This window comes from Oncorhynchus keta, chromosome 30 (assembly GCF_023373465.1).
Source record: "Oncorhynchus keta strain PuntledgeMale-10-30-2019 chromosome 30, Oket_V2, whole genome shotgun sequence".
NCBI classification, from domain to species: domain Eukaryota; kingdom Metazoa; phylum Chordata; class Actinopteri; order Salmoniformes; family Salmonidae; genus Oncorhynchus; species Oncorhynchus keta.
The window spans coordinates 4,813,901-4,836,132 of NC_068450.1; the positions used below are offsets into that span (position 1 = coordinate 4,813,901).

The 22,232-nt window shown below is 44.5% G+C and overlaps 1 protein-coding gene across 33 annotated transcripts in view; it reads right to left on the minus strand.

Moving 5' to 3' along the window:
• The window catches only part of LOC118363912 (PDZ and LIM domain protein 7-like), a 126,603-nt gene that overhangs the window by 74,112 nt on the left and 30,259 nt on the right, over positions 1-22,232 (minus strand). For all 33 annotated transcript variants that reach the window (XM_052487284.1, XM_052487283.1, XM_052487276.1 and 30 more), the window contains exon 3: positions 5,951-6,102. In XM_052487284.1, coding sequence (XP_052343244.1) covers positions 5,951-6,102 — 152 coding nt within the window. The remainder of the gene's footprint in view (positions 1-5,950; positions 6,103-22,232) is intronic.

The following is a 22,232-nucleotide window of genomic DNA, read 5'->3' on the forward strand; positions in this document are numbered from 1 at the left end:
CCCCCCTCACCAACAGTACTATCTAGCTCCAGTAGACCCCCCCCTCACCAACAGTACTATCTAGCTCCAGTAGAGACCCCCTCACCAACAGTACCATCTAGCTCAGTAGAACCCCCCTCACCAACAGTACCATCTAGCTCCAGTAGAACCCCCTCACCAACAGTACTATCTAGCTCCAGTAGACCCCCCCCCTCACCAACAGTACTATCTAGCTCCAGTAGAGACCCCCCTCACCAACAGTACTATCTAGCTCCAGTAGAGACCCCCCTCACCAACAGTACTATCTAGCTCCAGTAGAGACCCCCCTCACCAACAGTACTATCTAGCTCCAGTAGAGACCCCCCTCACCAACAGTACTATCTAGCTCCAGTAGAGACCCCCTCACCAACAGTACTATCTAGCTCCAGTAGAGACCCCCCCTCACCAACAGTACTATCTAGCTCCAGTAGAGACCCCCCTCACCAACAGTACTATCTAGCTCCAGTAGAGACCCCACCCCCCTCACCAACAGTACTATCTAGCTCCAGTAGAGACCCCCCTCACCAACAGTACTATCTAGCTCCAGTAGAGACCCCCCTCACCAACAGTACTATCTAGCTCCAGTAGAGACCAGTAACGTCTGCCAACCACCAATAACGTGACCAATAACGTCTGCCAACCACGTGACCAATGAACGTCTGCCAACCACGTGACCAACCAATAACGTGACTGCCAACCACGTGACCAATAACGTCTGCCAACCCGCGTGACCAGCCAACGTCTGCCCCGCGTGACCACGTCTGCCAACCACGTGACCAATAACGTCTGCCAACCACGTGACCAATAACGTCTGCCAACCACGTGACCAATAACGTCTGCCAACCACGTGACCAATAACGTCTGCCAACCACGTGACCAATAACGTCTGCCAACCACGTGACCAATAACGTGACTGCCAACCACGTGACCAATAACGTCTGCCAACCACGTGACCAATAACGTCTGCCAACCACGTGACCAATAACGTCTGCCAACCACGTGACCAATTACGTCTGCCAACCACGTGACCAGCGTCTGCTAAACCACGTGACCAATACGTCTGCCAACCACGTGACCAATAACGTCTGCCAACCACGTGACCAATAAACCACGTGACCAGTTACGTCTGCCAACCACGTGACCAATAACGTCTGCCAACCACGTGACCAATAACGTCTGCCAACCACGTGACCAATAACGTCTGCCAACCACGTGACCAATAACGTCTGCCAACCACGTGACCAATAACGTCTGCCAACCACGTGACCAATAACGTCTGCTAACCACGTGACCAATAACGTCTGCCAACCACGTGACCAATAACGTCTGCTAACCACGTGACCAATAACGTCTGCTAACCACGTGACCAATAACGTCTGCCAACCACGTGACCAATAACGTCTGCCAACCACGTGACCAATAACGTCTGCTAACCACGTGACCAATAACGTCTGCCAACCACGTGACCAATAACGTCTGCCAACCACGTGACCAATAACGTCTGCCACCACCAACCACGTGACCAATAACGTCTGCCAACCACGTGACCAATAACGTCTGCCAACCACGTGACCAGTAACGTCTGCCAACCACGTGACCAATAACGTCTGCCAACCACGTGACCAATAACGTCTGCCAACCACGTGACCAATAACGCCTGCCAACCACCACGTGACCAGTAAACCACGTGACCAATAACGTCTGCCAACCACGTGACCAATAACGTCTGCCCACGTGACCACCAACCACGTGACCAATAACGTCTGCCAACCACGTGACCAATAACGTCTGCCAACCACGTGACCAATAACGTCTGCCAACCACGTGACCAATAACGTCTGCTAACCACGTGACCAATAACGTCTGCCAACCCGCCAACCACGTGACCAATAACGTCTGCCAACCACGTGACCAATAACGTCTGCCAACCACGTGACCAATAACGTCTGCCAACCACGTGACCAATAACGTCTGCCAACTGCGTCTGCTAACCACGTGACCAATAACGTCTGCCAACCACTGAACCACGTGACCAATAACGTCTGCCAACCACGTGACCAATAACGTCTGCTAACCACGTGACCAATAACGTCTGCCAACCACGTGACCAATAACGTCTGCCAACCACGTGACCAATAACGTCTGCCAACCACGTGACCAATAACGTCTGCCAACCACGTGACCAATAACGTCTGCTAACCACGTGACCAAACCCGCGTAACGCGTCTGCCAACCACGTGACCATGCTGCCAACCACGCGTGACCAATAACGCCTGCCAACCACGTGACCAGCAACGCTGCCTGCCAACCACGTGACCAATAACGTCTGCCAACCACGTGACCAATAACGTCTGCCAACGTGACCAGTGCTGCAACCACGTGACCAATAACGTCTGCTAACCACGTGACCAATAACGTCTGCCAACCACGTGACCAATAACGTCTGCCAACCACGTGACCAATAACGTGACCTGCCAACCACGTGACCAATAACGTCTGCTAACCACGTGACCAATAACGTCTGCCAACCACGTGACCAAACCACGTGAACGTCTGCCAACCACGTGACCAATAACGTCTGCCAACCACGTGACCAATAACATCTGCCAACCACGTGACCAATAACGTCTGCCAACCACCAATCTGCCACGTGACCAACCACCAATAACGTCTGCTAACCACGTCTGCCAACCACGTGACCAATAACGTCTGCTAACCCGCGTGACCACGTCTGCCACGTGACCAATAACGTCTGCTAACCACGTGACCAATAACGTCTGCCAACCACGTGACCAATAACGTCTGCTAACCACGTGACCAATAACGTCTGCACCCGTGACCAATAACGTCTGCCAACCACGTGACCAATAACGTCTGCTAACCACGTGACCAATAACCTGCTAACCACGTGACCAATAACGTCTGCTAACCCGCGTGACCAATAACGTCTGCTAACCACGTGACCAATAACGTCTGCTAACCACGTGACCAATAACGTCTGCTAACCACGTGACCAATAACGTCTGCCAACCACGTGACCAATAACGTCTGCTAACCACGTGACCAATAACGTCTGCTAACCACGTGACCAATAAAATTTGATTAGCAATTCACCCAACCCCAGATCAAAATAACTCCGTCAAATGACATTTGCTTCTCTTGCCTCAATTTAGCAACAAAGTGACTTTAATCTCCTTCAATGGATTTTCCAATTGAATTAGCAAATCAAGATATCACATGAGCCACTCTGTACCGTGTTCAGTTTAAAATCATGCTTTTTGTCTTCCTGTGGGGATCTGGTCTTGCAAGCTACCTGCTAAGGGTGGGGGGGTGTCACTGCTGTGGGTTACTGGTGTTGTGGGTTCAATCATGATATAGTGTCTTTTATTTGTGTGTTTTTTTGGTTTAGGATGCATGGTATATTCTGGTATGGTACAGTGGGTGAGTACAGTAGAGTCGTATTCCTACTTGCCATGGGTAAGTAGTATGGTATATTAGTATCATCTTACTTGCTGAGAGGGAGTACAGTATGGTATATACAGTATATCTAGTATATACAGTATATGGTAGTACATATAGTATATACAGTATGGTATACACAGTAAATATAGCATGGTATATACAGTAAATACAGTATGGTATATACAGTATCATGCTGAGGGTGAGGGTGAGTATAGTGTTTACAGTACGGTCTAGTTATATTACTGATGGTGAGTCTGGTACGGTCTAGTTATATTACTGAGGGTGAGTATAGTATTTACAGTATGGTCTAGTTATATTACTGAGGGTGAGTATAGTATTTACAGTATGGTCTAGTTATATTACTGAGGGTGAGTATAGTATTTACAGTATGGTCTAGTTATATTACTGAGGGTGAGTATAGTGTTTACAGTATGGTCAGGTTATATTACTGAGGGTGAGTATAGTGTTTACAGTACGGTATAGTTATATTACTGAGGGTGAGTATAGTGTATACAGTATGGTATAGTTATATTACTGAGGGTGAGTAGTGTTTACAGTACTGTCTAGTTATATTACTGAGGGTGAGTATAGTGTTTACAGTACGGTCTAGTTATATTACTGAGGGTGAGTATAGTGTTTACAGTACAGTCTAGTTATATTACTGAGGGTGAGTATAGTGTTTACAGTATGGTCTAGTTATATTAATGAGGGTGAGTCTGTTTACAGTACGGTCTAGTTATATTACTGAGGGTGAGTATAGTGTATACAGTATGGTCTAGTTATATTACTGAGGGTGAGTATAGTGTTTACAGTACGGTCTAGTTATATTACTGAGGGTGATTATAGTGTTTACAGTATGGTCTAGTTATATTACTGAGGGTGAGTATAGTGTATACAGTACGGTCTAGTTATATTGCTGAGGGTGAGTAGTGTTTACAGTACGGTATAGTTATATTACTGAGGGTGAGTATAGTGTTTACAGTATGGTCTAGTTATATTACTGAGGGTGAGTCTGGTGTTTACGGTCTAGTTATATTACTGAGGGTGAGTATAGTGTATACAGTATGGTCTAGTTATATTACTGAGGGTGAGTATAGTGTTTACAGTACGGTCTAGTTATATTACTGAGGGTGATTATAGTGTATACAGTATGGTCTAGTTATATTACTGAGGGTGAGTATAGTGTTTACAGTACGGTCTAGTTATATCACTGAGGGTGAGTATAGTGTATACAGTATGGTCTAGTTATATTACTGAGGGTGAGTATAGTGTTTACAGTACGGTCTAGTTATATCACTGAGGGTGAGTATAGTGTATACAGTATGGTCTAGTTATATTACTGAGGGTGAGTATAGTGTTTACAGTACGGTATAGTTATATTACTGAGGGTGAGTCTTGTACGGTCTAGTTATATTACTGAGGGTGAGTATAGTGTTTACAGTATGGTCTAGTTATATTACTGAGGGTGAGTATAGTGTTTACAGTACGGTCTAGTTATATTACTGAGGGTGAGTATAGTGTTTACAGTATGGTCTAGTTATATTACTGAGGGTGAGTATAGTGTTTACAGTATGGTCTAGTTATATTACTGAGGGTGAGTATAGTGTTTACAGTACGGTATAGTTATATTACTGAGGGTGAGTCTGGTACGGTCCAGTTATATTACTGAGGGTGAGTATAGTGTTTACAGTATGGTCTAGTTATACTACTGAGGGTGAGTATAGTGTTTACAGTATGGTCTAGTTATATTACTGAGGGTGAGTATAGTGTTTACATATGGTCTAGTATAGTGTTTACAGTATGGTCTAGTTATATTACTGAGGGTGAGTATAGTGTTTACAGTATGGTCTAGTTATATTACTGAGGGTGAGTATAGTGTTTACAGTACGGTATAGTTATATTACTGAGGGTGAGTATAGTGTATACAGTATGGTCTAGTTATATTACTGAGGGTGAGTATAGTGTTTACAGTATGGTCTAGTTATATTACTGAGGGTGAGTATAGTGTATACAGTATGGTCTAGTTATATTACTGAGGGTGAGTATAGTGTTTACAGTACGGTCTAGTTATATTACTGAGGGTGAGTATAGTGTTTACAGTATGGTCTAGTTATATTACTGAGGGTGAGTATAGTGTTTACAGTATGGTCTAGTTATATTACTGAGGGTGAGTATAGTGTTTACAGTACGGTATAGTTATATTACTGAGGGTGAGTCTGGTATGGTCCAGTTATATTACTGAGGGTGAGTATAGTGTATACAGTATGGTCTAGTTATATTACTGAGGGTGAGTATAGTGTATACAGTAAGGTCTAGTTATATTACTGAGGGTGAGTATAGTGTTTACAGTATGGTCTAGTTATATTACTGAGGGAGCGCTCTGGATAAGAGCGTCTGCTAAATGACTTAAATGTAAATGTGTATACATTATGTATAGTGTTTACAGTATGGTCTAGTTATATTATCTTACTTGCTGAGGGTGAGGGTGAGAGACTCCTCTGCTGCTCTGATCTTGTTCTGTGCCTCCACATGGGTCATGTCTTCTGCGTTGGTCTCTCCGATGGACACCACCCAATCTCCCACGCCCACACCGGCCTGGGCGGCCTTACCCCCGGGGGTCAGCTGTAGAGGGAGAGGGGAATGGGATTGTTGTTCTCAACTTTAAGATTACACTTTATTTTCTTTACAGCAACAACACTGGACAGAGGCGCTAACTCACACTGCAACAACACAGGGGCGCTAACTCACACAGCAACAACACAGGGGCGCTAACTCACACAGCAACAACACAGGGGCGCTAACTCACACAGCAACAACACAGGGGCGCTAACTCACACAGCAACAACACAGGGGCGCTAACTCACACAGCAGCAACACAGGGGCGCTAACTCACAGCAACACAGGGCAACACAGGGGCGCTAACTCACACAGCAACAACAGGCGCGCTAACTCACACAGCAACAACACAGGGGCGCTAACTCACACAGCAACAACACAGGGCACTAACTCACACAGCAACAACACAGGTGCACTAACTCACACAGCAACAACACAGGGGTGCTAACTCACACAGCAACAACACAGGACAGAGATGCTAACTCACACAGCAACAGGACAGAGATGCTAACTCACACAGCAACAGGACAGAGATGCTAACTCACACAGCAACAACACAGGTGCACTAACTCACACAGCAACAGGACAGAGATGCTAACTCACACAGCAACAACACAGGGGCGCTAACTCACACAGCAACACAGGGGCGCTAACTCATACAGCAACACAGGTGCACTAACTCACACAGCAACAACACAGGGGCGCTAACTCACACAGCAACAACACAGGGGCGCTAACTCACACAGTCTATTAATGCCGGTCACAGACACAAGAAACATTACGATTACCCATGAAACCCCACATACTTCAGCCTTTCAGTTCAACCCATGAAACCCCACGTTCTTCAGCCTTTCAGTTCAACCCATGAAACCCCACATTCTTCAACCTTTCAGTTCAACCCATGAAACCCCACATTCTTCAGCCTTTCAGTTCAACCCATGAAACCCCACATACTTCAGCCTTTCAGTTCAACCCATGAAACCCCACATTCTTCAGCCTTTCAGTTCAACCCATGAAACCCCACATTCTTCAGCCTTTCAGTTCAACCCATGAAACCCCACATTCTTCAGCCTTTCAGTTCAACCCATGAAACCCCACATTCTTCAGCCTTTCAGTTCAACCCATGAAACCCCACATTCTTCAGCCTTTCAGTTCAACCCATGAAACCCCACATTCTTCAGCCTTTCAGTTCAACCCATGAAACCCCACATTCTTCAGCCTTTCAGTTCAACCCATGAAACCCCACATTTTTCAGCCTTTCAGTTCAACCCATGAAACCCCACATTCTTCAGCCTTTCAGTTCAACCCATGAAACCCCACATTCTTCAGCCTTTCAGTTCAACCCATGAAACCCCACATTCTTCAGCCTTTCAGTTCAACCCATGAAACCCCACATACTTCAGCCTTTCAGTTCAACCCAAAAGTACAGCTACATAAATACAAGTGAAATGTAATAATCTACCACTTCCTCTCTCTGAGAAACAACAATCTAATCAGCCAAATGATACTGTCCTTATTCAAATATGGTTCCAAGACACACATGTACATCGTGTAAAGCTGATCTAAAGGGGAAGACGAGGGGGATATCTAGTCAGTAACAGGGCTGATCTAAAGGATAGGATATCTAGTCAGTAACAGGGCTGATCTAAAGGGGAAGACGAGGGGGATATCTAGTCAGTAACAGGGCTGATCTAAAGGATAGGATATCTAGTCAGTAACAGGGCTGATCTAAAGGGGAAGACGAGGGGGATATCTAGTCAGTAACAGGGCTGATCTAAAGGATAGGATATTTAGTCAGTAACAGGGCTGATCTAAAGGAAAGGATATCTAGTCAGTAACAGGGCTGATCTAAGGGGAAGGATATCTAGTCAGTAACAGGGCTGATCTAAGGGGAAGGATATCTAGTCAGTAACAGGGCTGATCTAAAAAATAGGATATCTAGTCAGTAACAAGGCTGATCTAAAGGATATCTAGTCAGTAACAGGGCTGATATAGAAGAAATGATATCTAGTCAGAAACAGGGCTGATCTAGAGGGAAGACTAGGATGATATCTAGTCAGTAACAGGGCTGATCTAGAGGGAAGACTAGGATGATATCTAGTCAGTAACAGGGCTGATCTAAAGGAAATGATATCTAGTCAGTAACAGGGCTGATCCAGAGGGAAGACTAGGATGATATCTAGTCAGTAAGAGGGCTGATCTAGAGGGAAGACTAGGATGATATCTAGTCAGTAACAGGGCTGATCTAGAGGAAAGGATATCTAGTCAGTAACAGGGCTGATCTAGAGGGACGGATATCTAGTCAGTAACAGGGCTGATCTAGAGGGACGGATATCTAGTCAGTAACAGGGCTGATTTAAGGGGAAGGATATCTAGTCAGAAACAGGGCTGATCTAGAGGGAAGACGAAGAGGATATCTAGTCAGTAACAGGGCTGATCTAGAGGGAAGACTAGGATGATATCTAGTCAGTAACAGGGCTGATCTAAAGGATAGGATATCTAGTCAGTAACAGGGCTGATCTAAAGGGAAGGATATCTAGTCAGTAACAGGGCTGATCTAGAGGAAAGGATATCTAGTCAGTAACAGGGCTGATCTAAAGGAAAGGATATCTAGTCAGTAACAGGGCTGATCTAGAGGGATGGATATCTAGTCAGTAACAGGGCTGATCTAGAGGGAAGGATATCTCGTCAGTAACAGGGCTGATCTAGAGGGAAGACTAGGAGGATATCTAGTCAGTAACATGGCTGATCTAAAGGAAAGGATATCTAGTCAGTAACAGGGCTGATCTAAAGGGAAGGATATCTAGTCAGTAACAGGGCTGATCTAAAGGATAGGATATCTAGTCAGTAACAGGGCCGATCTAAAGGGAAGGATATCTAGTCAGTAACAGGGCTGATCTAAAGGATATCTAGTCAGTAACAGGGCTGATCTAGAGGGAAGAATAGGATGATATCTAGTCAGTAACAGGGCTGATCTAAAGGAAAGGATATCTAGTCAGTAACAGGGCTGATCTAAAGGAAAGGATATCTAGTCAGTAACAGGGCTGATCTAGAGGGAAGACTAGGATGATATCTAGTCAGTAACAGGGCTGATCCAAAGGATATCTAGTCAGTAACAGGGCTGATCTAGAGGGAAGACTAGGATGATATCTAGTCAGTAACAGGGCTGATCTAGAGGGAAGAATAGGAGGATATCTAGTCAGTAACAGGGCTGATCTAGAGGGATGGATATCTAGTCAGTAACAGGGCTGATCTAGAGGAAAGGATATCTAGTCAGTAACAGGGCTGATCTAAAGGAAAGGATATATAGTCAGTAACAGGGCTGATCTAGAGGGAAGACTATGAGGATATCTAGTCAGTAACAGGGCTGATCTAGAGGGAAGACTAGGATGATATCTAGTCAGTAAGAGGGCTGATCTAGAGGAAGACTAGGATGATATCTAGTCAGTAACAGGGCTGATCTAGAGGAAAGGATATCTAGTCAGTAACAGGGCTGATCTAGAGGAAAGGATATCTAGTCAGTAACAGGGCTGATCCAGAGGGAAGACTAGGATGATATCTAGTCAGTAAGAGGGCTGATCTAGAGGGAAGACTAGGATGATATCTAGTCAGTAACAGGGCTGATCTAGAGGAAAGGATATCTAGTCAGTAACAGGGCTGATCTAGAGGGACGGATATCTAGTCAGTAACAGGGCTGATCTAGAGGGACGGATATCTAGTCAGTAACAGGGCTGATTTAAGGGGAAGGATATCTAGTCAGAAACAGGGCTGATCTAGAGGGAAGACGAAGAGGATATCTAGTCAGTAACAGGGCTGATCTAGAGGGAAGACTAGGATGATATCTAGTCAGTAACAGGGCTGATCTAAAGGATAGGATATCTAGTCAGTAACAGGGCTGATCTAAAGGGAAGGATATCTAGTCAGTAACAGGGCTGATCTAGAGGAAAGGATATCTAGTCAGTAACAGGGCTGATCTAAAGGAAAGGATATCTAGTCAGTAACAGGGCTGATCTAGAGGGATGGATATCTAGTCAGTAACAGGGCTGATCTAGAGGGAAGGATATCTCGTCAGTAACAGGGCTGATCTAGAGGGAAGACTAGGAGGATATCTAGTCAGTAACATGGCTGATCTAAAGGAAAGGATATCTAGTCAGTAACAGGGCTGATCTAAAGGGAAGGATATCTAGTCAGTAACAGGGCTGATCTAAAGGATAGGATATCTAGTCAGTAACAGGGCCGATCTAAAGGGAAGGATATCTAGTCAGTAACAGGGCTGATCTAAAGGATATCTAGTCAGTAACAGGGCTGATCTAGAGGGAAGAATAGGATGATATCTAGTCAGTAACAGGGCTGATCTAAAGGAAAGGATATCTAGTCAGTAACAGGGCTGATCTAAAGGAAAGGATATCTAGTCAGTAACAGGGCTGATCTAGAGGGAAGACTAGGATGATATCTAGTCAGTAACAGGGCTGATCCAAAGGATATCTAGTCAGTAACAGGGCTGATCTAGAGGAAGACTAGGATGATATCTAGTCAGTAACAGGGCTGATCTAGAGGGAAGACTAGGATGATATCTAGTCAGTAACAGGGCTGATCTAGAGGGAAGAATAGGAGGATATCTAGTCAGTAACAGGGCTGATCTAGAGGGATGGATATCTAGTCAGTAACAGGGCTGATCTAGAGGAAAGGATATCTAGTCAGTAACAGGGCTGATCTAAAGGAAAGGATATATAGTCAGTAACAGGGCTGATCTAGAGGGAAGACTATGAGGATATCTAGTCAGTAACAGGGCTGATCTAGAGGGAAGACTAGGATGATATCTAGTCAGTAAGAGGGCTGATCTAGAGGGAAGACTAGGATGATATCTAGTCAGTAACAGGGCTGATCTAGAGGAAAGGATATCTAGTCAGTAACAGGGCTGATCTAGAGGAAAGGATATCTAGTCAGTAACAGGGCTGATCCAGAGGGAAGACTAGGATGATATCTAGTCAGTAAGAGGGCTGATCTAGAGGGAAGACTAGGATGATATCTAGTCAGTAACAGGGCTGATCTAGAGGAAAGGATATCTAGTCAGTAACAGGGCTGATCTAGAGGGACGGATATCTAGTCAGTAACAGGGCTGATCTAGAGGGACGGATATCTAGTCAGTAACAGGGCTGATTTAAGGGGAAGGATATCTAGTCAGAAACAGGGCTGATCTAGAGGGAAGACGAAGAGGATATCTAGTCAGTAACAGGGCTGATCTAGAGGGAAGACTAGGATGATATCTAGTCAGTAACAGGGCTGATCTAAAGGATAGGATATCTAGTCAGTAACAGGGCTGATCTAAAGGGAAGGATATCTAGTCAGTAACAGGGCTGATCTAGAGGAAAGGATATCTAGTCAGTAACAGGGCTGATCTAAAGGAAAGGATATCTAGTCAGTAACAGGGCTGATCTAGAGGGATGGATATCTAGTCAGTAACAGGGCTGATCTAGAGGGAAGGATATCTCGTCAGTAACAGGGCTGATCTAGAGGGAAGACTAGGAGGAGGATATCTAGTCAGTAACATGGCTGATCTAAAGGAAAGGATATCTAGTCAGTAACAGGGCTGATCTAAAGGGAAGGATATCTAGTCAGTAACAGGGCTGATCTAAAGGATAGGATATCTAGTCAGTAACAGGGCCGATCTAAAGGGAAGGATATCTAGTCAGTAACAGGGCTGATCTAAAGGATATCTAGTCAGTAACAGGGCTGATCTAGAGGGAAGAATAGGATGATATCTAGTCAGTAACAGGGCTGATCTAAAGGAAAGGATATCTAGTCAGTAACAGGGCTGATCTAAAGGAAAGGATATCTAGTCAGTAACAGGGCTGATCTAGAGGGAAGACTAGGATGATATCTAGTCAGTAACAGGGCTGATCCAAAGGATATCTAGTCAGTAACAGGGCTGATCTAGAGGGAAGACTAGGATGATATCTAGTCAGTAACAGGGCTGATCTAGAGGGAAGAATAGGAGGATATCTAGTCAGTAACAGGGCTGATCTAGAGGGATGGATATCTAGTCAGTAACAGGGCTGATCTAGAGGAAAGGATATCTAGTCAGTAACAGGGCTGATCTAAAGGAAAGGATATATAGTCAGTAACAGGGCTGATCTAGAGGGAAGACTATGAGGATATCTAGTCAGTAACAGGGCTGATAAAAATGAAAGGATATCTAGTCAGTAACAGGGCTGATCTAGAGGGACGGATATCTAGTCAGTAACAGGGCTGATCTAGAGGGAAGGATATCTCGTCAGTAACAGGGCTGATCTAGAGGGAAGACAAGGAGGATATCTAGTCAGAAACAGGGCTGATCTAGAGGGAAGACTAGGAGGATATCTCGTCAGTAACAGGGCTGATCTAAGGGGAAGGATATCTAGTCAGTAACAGGGCTGATCTAAGGGGAAGGATATCTAGTCAGTAACAGGGCTGATCTAGAGGATATCTAGTCAGAAACAGGGCTGATCTAAAGGAAAGGATATCTAGTCAGAAACAGGGCTGATCTAAAGGATATATAGTCAATAACAGGGCTGATCTAAAGGATATAATAATAATAATAATAATATATGCCATTTAGCAGACGCTTTTATCTAGTCAATAACAGGGCTGATCTAGAGGGAAGACTAGGATGATATCTAGTCAGTAACAGGGCTGATCTAGAGGGAAGACTAGGAGGATATCTAGTCAGAAACAGGGCTGATCTAAAGGATATCTAGTCAGTAACAGGGCTGATCTAAAGGATATCTAGTCAGAAACAGGGCTGATCTAAAGGATATCTAGTCAGAAACAGGGCTGATCTAAAGGATATCTAGTGATCTAAAGGATAAGTCAGGGCTGATCTAGAGGGAAGACTAGGATGATATCTAGTCAGTAACAGGGCTGATCTAGAGGATATCTAGTCAGAAACAGGGCTGATCTAAAGGATATCTAGTCAGTAACAGGGCTGATCTAAAGGATATCTAGTCAGAAACAGGGCTGATCTAAAGGATATCTAGTCAGAAACAGGGCTGATCCAAAGGATATCTAGTCAATAACAGGGCTGATCTAGAGGGAAGACTAGGATGATATCTAGTCAGTAACAGGGCTGATCTAGAGGAAGACTAGGAGGATATCTAGTCAGTATCAGTCAAAGTAACAATAACAGGGCTGATCTAGAGGGAAGACTAGGATATCTAGTCAGTAACAGGGCTGATCTAGAGGGATGGATATCTAGTCAGTAACAGGGCTGATCTAGAGGAAAGGATATCTAGTCAGTAACAGGGCTGATCTAAAGGAAAGGATATCTAGTCAGTAACAGGGCTGATCTAGAGGGAAGACTATGAGGATATCTAGTCAGTAACAGGGCTGATAAAAATGAAAGGATATCTAGTCAGTAACAGGGCTGATCTAGAGGGACGGATATCTAGTCAGTAACAGGGCTGATCTAGAGGGAAGGATATCTCGTCAGTAACAGGGCTGATCTAGAGGGAAGACAAGGAGGATATCTAGTCAGAAACAGGGCTGATCTAGAGGGAAGACTAGGAGGATATCTCGTCAGTAACAGGGCTGATCTAAGGGGAAGGATATCTAGTCAGTAACAGGGCTGATCTAAGGGGAAGGATATCTAGTCAGTAACAGGGCTGATCTAGAGGGAAGAGAGGATGATATCTTGTCAGAAACAGGGCTGATCTAGAGGGAAGACTCTAGTCAGAAACAGGGCTGATCCAAAGGATATCTAGTCAATAACAGGGCTGATCTAGTGGGAAGACTAGGATGATATCTAGTCAGTAACAGGGCTGATCTAGAGGGAAGACTAGGAGGATATCTAGTCAGTATCAGGGCTGATCCAAAGGATATCTAGTCAATAACAGGGCTGATCTAGAGGGAAGACTAGGATGATATCTAGTCAGTAACAGGGCTGATCTAGAGGGATGGATATCTAGTCAGTAACAGGGCTGATCTAGAGGAAAGGATATCTAGTCAGTAACAGGGCTGATCTAAAGGAAAGGATATCTAGTCAGTAACAGGGCTGATCTAGAGGGAAGACTATGAGGATATCTAGTCAGTAACAGGGCTGATAAAAATGAAAGGATATCTAGTCAGTAACAGGGCTGATCTAGAGGACGGATATCTAGTCAGTAACAGGGCTGATCTAGAGGGAAGGATATCTCGTCAGTAACAAGGCTGATCTAGAGGGAAGACAAGGAGGATATCTAGTCAGAAACAGGGCTGATCTAGAGGGAAGACTAGGAGGATATCTCGTCAGTAACAGGGCTGATCTAAGGGGAAGGATATCTAGTCAGTAACAGGGCTGATCTAAGGGGAAGGATATCTAGTCAGTAACAGGGCTGATCTAGAGGGAAGAGTAGGATGATATCTAGTCAGAAACAGGGCTGATCTAGAGGGAAGACTAGGAGGATATCTAGTCAGTAACAGGGCTGATCTAAAGGAAAGGATATCTAGTCAGAAACAGGGCTGATCTGGAGGGAAGACTAGGAGGATATCTAGTCAGTAACAGGGCTGATCTAAAGGAAAGGATATCTAGTCAGTAACAGGGCTGATCTAGAGGGAAGACTAGGATGATATCTAGGGGCTGATCTAGAGGGAAGAATAGGAGGATATCTAGTCAGTAACAGGGCTGATCTAGAGGGATGGATATCTAGTCAGTAACAGGGCTGATCTAGAGGAAAGGATATCTAGTCAGTAACAGGGCTGATCTAAAGGAAAGGATATCTAGTCAGTAACAGGGCTGATCTAGAGGGAAGACTATGAGGATATCTAGTCAGTAACAGGGCTGATAAAAATGAAAGGATATCTAGTCAGTAACAGGGCTGATCTAGAGGGACGGAAATCTAGTCAGTAACAGGGCTGATCTAGAGGGAAGGATATCTCGTCAGTAACAGGGCTGATCTAGAGGGAAGACAAGGAGGATATCTAGTCAGAAACAGGGCTGATCTAGAGGGAAGACTAGGAGGATATCTCGTCAGTAACAGGGCTGATCTAAGGGGAAGGATATCTAGTCAGTAACAGGGCTGATCTAAGGGGAAGGATATCTAGTCAGAAACAGGGCTGATCTGGAGGGAAGACTAGGAGGATATCTAGTCAGTAACAGGGCTGATCTAAAGGAAAGGATATCTAGTCAGTAACAGGGCTGATCTAGAGGATATCTAGTCAGAAACAGGGCTGATCTAAAGGAAAGGATATCTAGTCAGAAACAGGGCTGATCTAAAGGATATATAGTCAATAACAGGGCTGATCTAAAGGATATCTAGTCAATAACAGGGCTGATCTAGAGGGAAGACTAGGGGGATATCTAGTCAGTAACAGGGCTGATCTATAGGAAAGGATATCTAGTCAGTAACAGGGCTGATCTAGAGGGAAGACTAGGATGATATCTAGTCAGTAACAGGGCTGATCTAGAGGAAAGGATATCTAGTCAGTAACAGGGCTGATCTAGAGGGACGGATATCTAGTCAGTAACAGGGCTGATCTAGAGGGACGGATATCTAGTCAGTAACAGGGCTGATTTAAGGGGAAGGATATCTAGTCAGAAACAGGGCTCATCTAGAGGGAAGACGAAGAGGATATCTAGTCAGTAACAGGGCTGATCTAGAGGGAAGACTAGGATGATATCTAGTCAGTAACAGGGCTGATCTAAAGGATAGGATATCTAGTCAGTAACAGGGCTGATCTAAAGGGAAGGATATCTAGTCAGTAACAGGGCTGATCTAGAGGAAAGGATATCTAGTCAGTAACAGGGCTGATCTAAAGGAAAGGATATCTAGTCAGTAACAGGGCTGATCTAGAGGGATGGATATCTAGTCAGTAACAGGGCTGATCTAGAGGGAAGGATATCTCGTCAGTAACAGGGCTGATCTAGAGGAAGACTAGGAGGATATCTAGTCAGTAACATGGCTGATCTAAAGGAAAGGATATCTAGTCAGTAACAGGGCTGATCTAAAGGGAAGGATATCTAGTCAGTAACAGGGCTGATCTAAAGGATAGGATATCTAGTCAGTAACAGGGCCGATCTAAAGGGAAGGATATCTAGTCAGTAACAGGGCTGATCTAAAGGATATCTAGTCAGTAACAGGGCTGATCTAGAGGGAAGAATAGGATGATATCTAGTCAGTAACAGGGCTGATCTAAAGGAAAGGATATCTAGTCAGTAACAGGGCTGATCTAAAGGAAAGGATATCTAGTCAGTAACAGGGCTGATCTAGAGGAAGACTAGGATGATATCTAGTCAGTAACAGGGCTGATCCAAAGGATATCTAGTCAGTAACAGGGCTGATCTAGAGGGAAGACTAGGATGATATCTAGTCAGTAACAGGGCTGATCTAGAGGGAAGAATAGGAGGATATCTAGTCAGTAACAGGGCTGATCTAGAGGGATGGATATCTAGTCAGTAACAGGGCTGATCTAGAGGAAAGGATATCTAGTCAGTAACAGGGCTGATCTAAAGGAAAGGATATATAGTCAGTAACAGGGCTGATCTAGAGGAAGACTATGAGGATATCTAGTCAGTAACAGGGCTGATAAAAATGAAAGGATATCTAGTCAGTAACAGGGCTGATCTAGAGGGACGGATATCTAGTCAGTAACAGGGCTGATCTAGAGGGAAGGATATCTCGTCAGTAACAGGGCTGATCTAGAGGGAAGACAAGGAGGATATCTAGTCAGAAACAGGGCTGATCTAGAGGGAAGACTAGGAGGATATCTCGTCAGTAACAGGGCTGATCTAAGGGGAAGGATATCTAGTCAGTAACAGGGCTGATTTAAGGGGAAGGATATCTAGTCAGAAACAGGGCTGATCTGGAGGGAAGACTAGGAGGATATCTAGTCAGTAACAGGGCTGATCTAAAGGAAAGGATATCTAGTCAGAAACAGGGCTGATCTAAAGGATATATAGTCAATAACAGGGCTGATCTAAAGGATATCTAGTCAATAACAGGGCTGATCTAGAGGGAAGACAAGGATGATATCTAGTCAGTAACAGGGCTGATCTAGAGGGAAGACTAGGAGGATATCTAGTCAGTAACAGGGCTGATCTAAAGGAAAGGATATCTAGTCAGGGCTGATCTAAAGGATATCTAGTCAGGGGCTGATCTAAAGGATATCTAGTCAGAAACAGGGCTGATCTAAAGGATATCTAGTCAGAAACAGGGCTGATCTAAAGGATATCTAGTCAATAACAGGGCTGATCTAGAGGGAAGACTAGGATGATATCTAGTCAGTAACAGGGCTGATCTAGAGGATATCTAGTCAGAAACAGGGCTGATCTAAAGGATATCTAGTCAGTAACAGGGCTGATCTAAAGGATATCTAGTCAGAAACAGGGCTGATCTAAAGGATATCTAGTCAGAAACAGGGCTGATCCAAAGGATATCTAGTCAATAACAGGGCTGATCTAGAGGGAAGACTAGGATGATATCTAGTCAGTAACAGGGCTGATCTAGAGGGAAGACTAGGAGGATATCTAGTCAGTATCAGGGCTGATCCAAAGGATATCTAGTCAATAACAGGGCTGATCTAGAGGGAAGACTAGGATGATATCTAGTCAGTAACAGGGCTGATCTAGAGGGATGGATATCTAGTCAGTAACAGGGCTGATCTAGAGGAAAGGATATCTAGTCAGTAACAGGGCTGATCTAAAGGAAAGGATATCTAGTCAGTAACAGGGCTGATCTAGAGGGAAGACTATGAGGATATCTAGTCAGTAACAGGGCTGATAAAAATGAAAGGATATCTAGTCAGTAACAGGGCTGATCTAGAGGGACGGATATCTAGTCAGTAACAGGGCTGATCTAGAGGGAAGGATATCTCGTCAGTAACAGGGCTGATCTAGAGGGAAGACAAGGAGGATATCTAGTCAGAAACAGGGCTGATCTAGAGGGAAGACTAGGAGGATATCTCGTCAGTAACAGGGCTGATCTAAGGGGAAGGATATCTAGTCAGTAACAGGGCTGATCTAAGGGGAAGGATATCTAGTCAGTAACAGGGCTGATCTAGAGGGAAGAGTAGGATGATATCTTGTCAGAAACAGGGCTGATCTAGAGGGAAGACTAGGAGGATATCTAGTCAGAAACAGGGCTGATCCAAAGGATATCTAGTCAATAACAGGGCTGATCTAGTGGGAAGACTAGGATGATATCTAGTCAGTAACAGGGCTGATCTAGAGGGAAGACTAGGAGGATATCTAGTCAGTATCAGGGCTGATCAAAGGATATCTAGTCAATAACAGGGCTGATCTAGAGGGAAGACTAGGATGATATCTAGTCAGTAACAGGGCTGATCTAGAGGGATGGATATCTAGTCAGTAACAGGGCTGATCTAGAGGAAAGGATATCTAGTCAGTAACAGGGCTGATCTAAAGGAAAGGATATCTAGTCAGTAACAGGGCTGATCTAGAGGGAAGACTATGAGGATATCTAGTCAGTAACAGGGCTGATAAAAATGAAAGGATATCTAGTCAGTAACAGGGCTGATCTAGAGGGACGGATATCTAGTCAGTAACAGGGCTGATCTAGAGGGAAGGATATCTCGTCAGTAACAAGGCTGATCTAGAGGGAAGACAAGGAGGATATCTAGTCAGAAACAGGGCTGATCTAGAGGGAAGACTAGGAGGATATCTCGTCAGTAACAGGGCTGATCTAAGGGGAAGGATATCTAGTCAGTAACAGGGCTGATCTAAGGGGAAGGATATCTAGTCAGTAACAGGGCTGATCTAGAGGGAAGAGTAGGATGATATCTCGTCAGAAACAGGGCTGATCTAGAGGGAAGACTAGGAGGATATCTAGTCAGTAACAGGGCTGATCTAAAGGAAAGGATATCTAGTCAGAAACAGGGCTGATCTGGAGGGAAGACTAGGAGGATATCTAGTCAGTAACAGGGCTGATAAAAATGAAAGGATATCTAGTCAGTAACAGGGCTGATCTAGAGGGACGGATATCTAGTCAGTAACAGGGCTGATCTAGAGGGAAGACATCTCGAAGGGAAGACAAGGAGGATATCTAGTCAGAAACAGGGCTGATCTAGAGGGAAGACTAGGAGGATATCTCGTCAGTAACAGGGCTGATCTAAGGGGAAGGATATCTAGTCAGTAACAGGGCTGATCTAAGGGGAAGGATATCTAGTCAGTAACAGGGCTGATCTAGAGGGAAGAGTAGGATGATATCTTGTCAGAAACAGGGCTGATCTAGAGGGAAGACTAGGAGGATATCTAGTCAGAAACAGGGCTGATCCAAAGGATATCTAGTCAATAACAGGGCTGATCTAGTGGGAAGACTAGGATGATATCTAGTCAGTAACAGGGCTGATCTAGAGGGAAGACTAGGAGGATATCTAGTCAGTATCAGGGCTGATCCAAAGGATATCTAGTCAATAACAGGGCTGATCTAGAGGGAAGACTAGGATGATATCTAGTCAGTAACAGGGCTGATCTAGAGGGATGGATATCTAGTCAGTAACAGGGCTGATCTAGAGGAAAGGATATCTAGTCAGTAACAGGGCTGATCTAAAGGAAAGGATATCTAGTCAGTAACAGGGCTGATCTAGAGGGAAGACTATGAGGATATCTAGTCAGTAACAGGGCTGATAAAAATGAAAGGATATCTAGTCAGTAACAGGGCTGATCTAGAGGGATGGATATCTAGTCAGTAACAGGGCTGATCTAGAGGGAAGGATATCTCGTCAGTAACAAGGCTGATCTAGAGGGAAGACAAGGAGGATATCTAGTCAGAAACAGGGCTGATCTAGAGGGAAGACTAGGAGGATATCTCGTCAGTAACAGGGCTGATCTAAGGGGAAGGATATCTAGTCAGTAACAGGGCTGATCTAAGGGGAAGGATATCTAGTCAGTAACAGGGCTGATCTAGAGGGAAGAGTAGGATGATATCTCGTCAGAAACAGGGCTGATCTAGAGGGAAGACTAGGAGGATATCTAGTCAGTAACAGGGCTGATCTAAAGGAAAGGATATCTAGTCAGAAACAGGGCTGATCTGGAGGGAAGACTAGGAGGATATCTAGTCAGTAACAGGGCTGATCTAAAGGAAAGGATATCTAGTCAGTAACAGGGCTGATCTAGAGGGAAGACTAGGATGATATCTATTCAGTAACAAGGCTGATCTAGAGGGAAGAATAGGAGGATATCTAGTCAGTAACAGGGCTGATCTAGAGGGATGGATATCTAGTCAGTAACAGGGCTGATCTAGAGGAAAGGATATCTAGTCAGTAACAGGGCTGATCTAAAGGAAAGGATATCTAGTCAGTAACAGGGCTGATCTAGAGGGAAGACTATGAGGATATCTAGTCAGTAACAGGGCTGATAAAAATGAAAGCATATCTAGTCAGTAACAGGGCTGATCTAGAGGGACGGAAATCTAGTCAGTAACAGGGCTGATCTAGAGGGAAGGATATCTCGTCAGTAACAGGGCTGATCTAGAGGGAAGACAAGGAGGATATCTAGTCAGAAACAGGGCTGATCTAGAGGGAAGACTAGGAGGATATCTCGTCAGTAACAGGGCTGATCTAAGGGGAAGGATATCTAGTCAGTAACAGGGCTGATCTAAGGGGAAGGATATCTAGTCAGAAACAGAGCTGATCTGGAGGGAAGACTAGGAGGATATCTAGTCAGTAACAGGGCTGATCTAAAGGAAAGGATATCTAGTCAGTAACAGGGCTGATCTAGAGGATATCTAGTCAGAAACAGGGCTGATCTAAAGGAAAGGATATCTAGTCAGAAACAGGGCTGATCTAAAGGATATATAGTCAATAACAGGGCTGATCTAAAGGATATCTAGTCAATAACAGGGCTGATCTAGAGGGAAGACTAGGATGATATCTAGTCAGTAACAGGGCTGATCTAGAGGGAAGACTAGGAGGATATCTAGTCAGTAACAGGGCTGATCTAAAGGAAAGGATATCTAGTCAGAAACAGGGCTGATCTAAAGGATATCTAGTCAGTAACAGGGCTGATCTAAAGGATATCTAGTCAGAAACAGGGCTGATCTAAAGGATATCTAGTCAGAAACAGGGCTGATCTAAAGGATATCTAGTCAATAACAGGGCTGATCTAGAGGGAAGACTAGGATGATATCTAGTCAGTAACAGGGCTGATCTAAAGGATATCTAGTCAGAAACAGGGCTGATCTAAAGGATATCTAGTCAGTAACAGGGCTGATCTAAAGGATATCTAGTCAGAAACAGGGCTGATCTAAAGGATATCTAGTCAGAAACAGGGCTGATCCAAAGGATATCTAGTCAATAACAGGGCTGATCTAGAGGGAAGACTAGGATGATATCTAGTCAGTAACAGGGCTGATCTAGAGGGAAGACTAGGAGGATATCTAGTCAGTATCAGGGCTGATCCAAAGGATATCTAGTCAATAACAGGGCTGATCTAGAGGGAAGACTAGGATGATATCTAGTCAGTAACAGGGCTGATCTAGAGGGATGGATATCTAGTCAGTAACAGGGCTGATCTAGAGGAAAGGATATCTAGTCAGTAACAGGGCTGATCTAAAGGAAAGGATATCTAGTCAGTAACAGGGCTGATCTAGAGGGAAGACTATGAGGATATCTAGTCAGTAACAGGGCTGATAAAAATGAAAGGATATCTAGTCAGTAACAGGGCTGATCTAGAGGGACGGATATCTAGTCAGTAACAGGGCTGATCTAGAGGGAAGGATATCTCGTCAGTAACAGGGCTGATCTAGAGGGAAGACAAGGAGGATATCTAGTCAGAAACAGGGCTGATCTAGAGGGAAGACTAGGAGGATATCTCGTCAGTAACAGGGCTGATCTAAGGGGAAGGATATCTAGTCAGTAACAGGGCTGATCTAAGGGGAAGGATATCTAGTCAGTAACAGGGCTGATCTAGAGGGAAGACTATGAGGATATCTAGTCAGTAACAGGGCTGATAAAAATGAAAGGATATCTAGTCAGTAACAGGGCTGATCTAGAGGGACGGAAATCTAGTCAGTAACAGGGCTGATCTAGAGGGAAGGATATCTCGTCAGTAACAGGGCTGATCTAGAGGGAAGACAAGGAGGATATCTAGTCAGAAACAGGGCTGATCTAGAGGGAAGACTAGGAGGATATCTCGTCAGTAACAGGGCTGATCTAAGGGGAAGGAT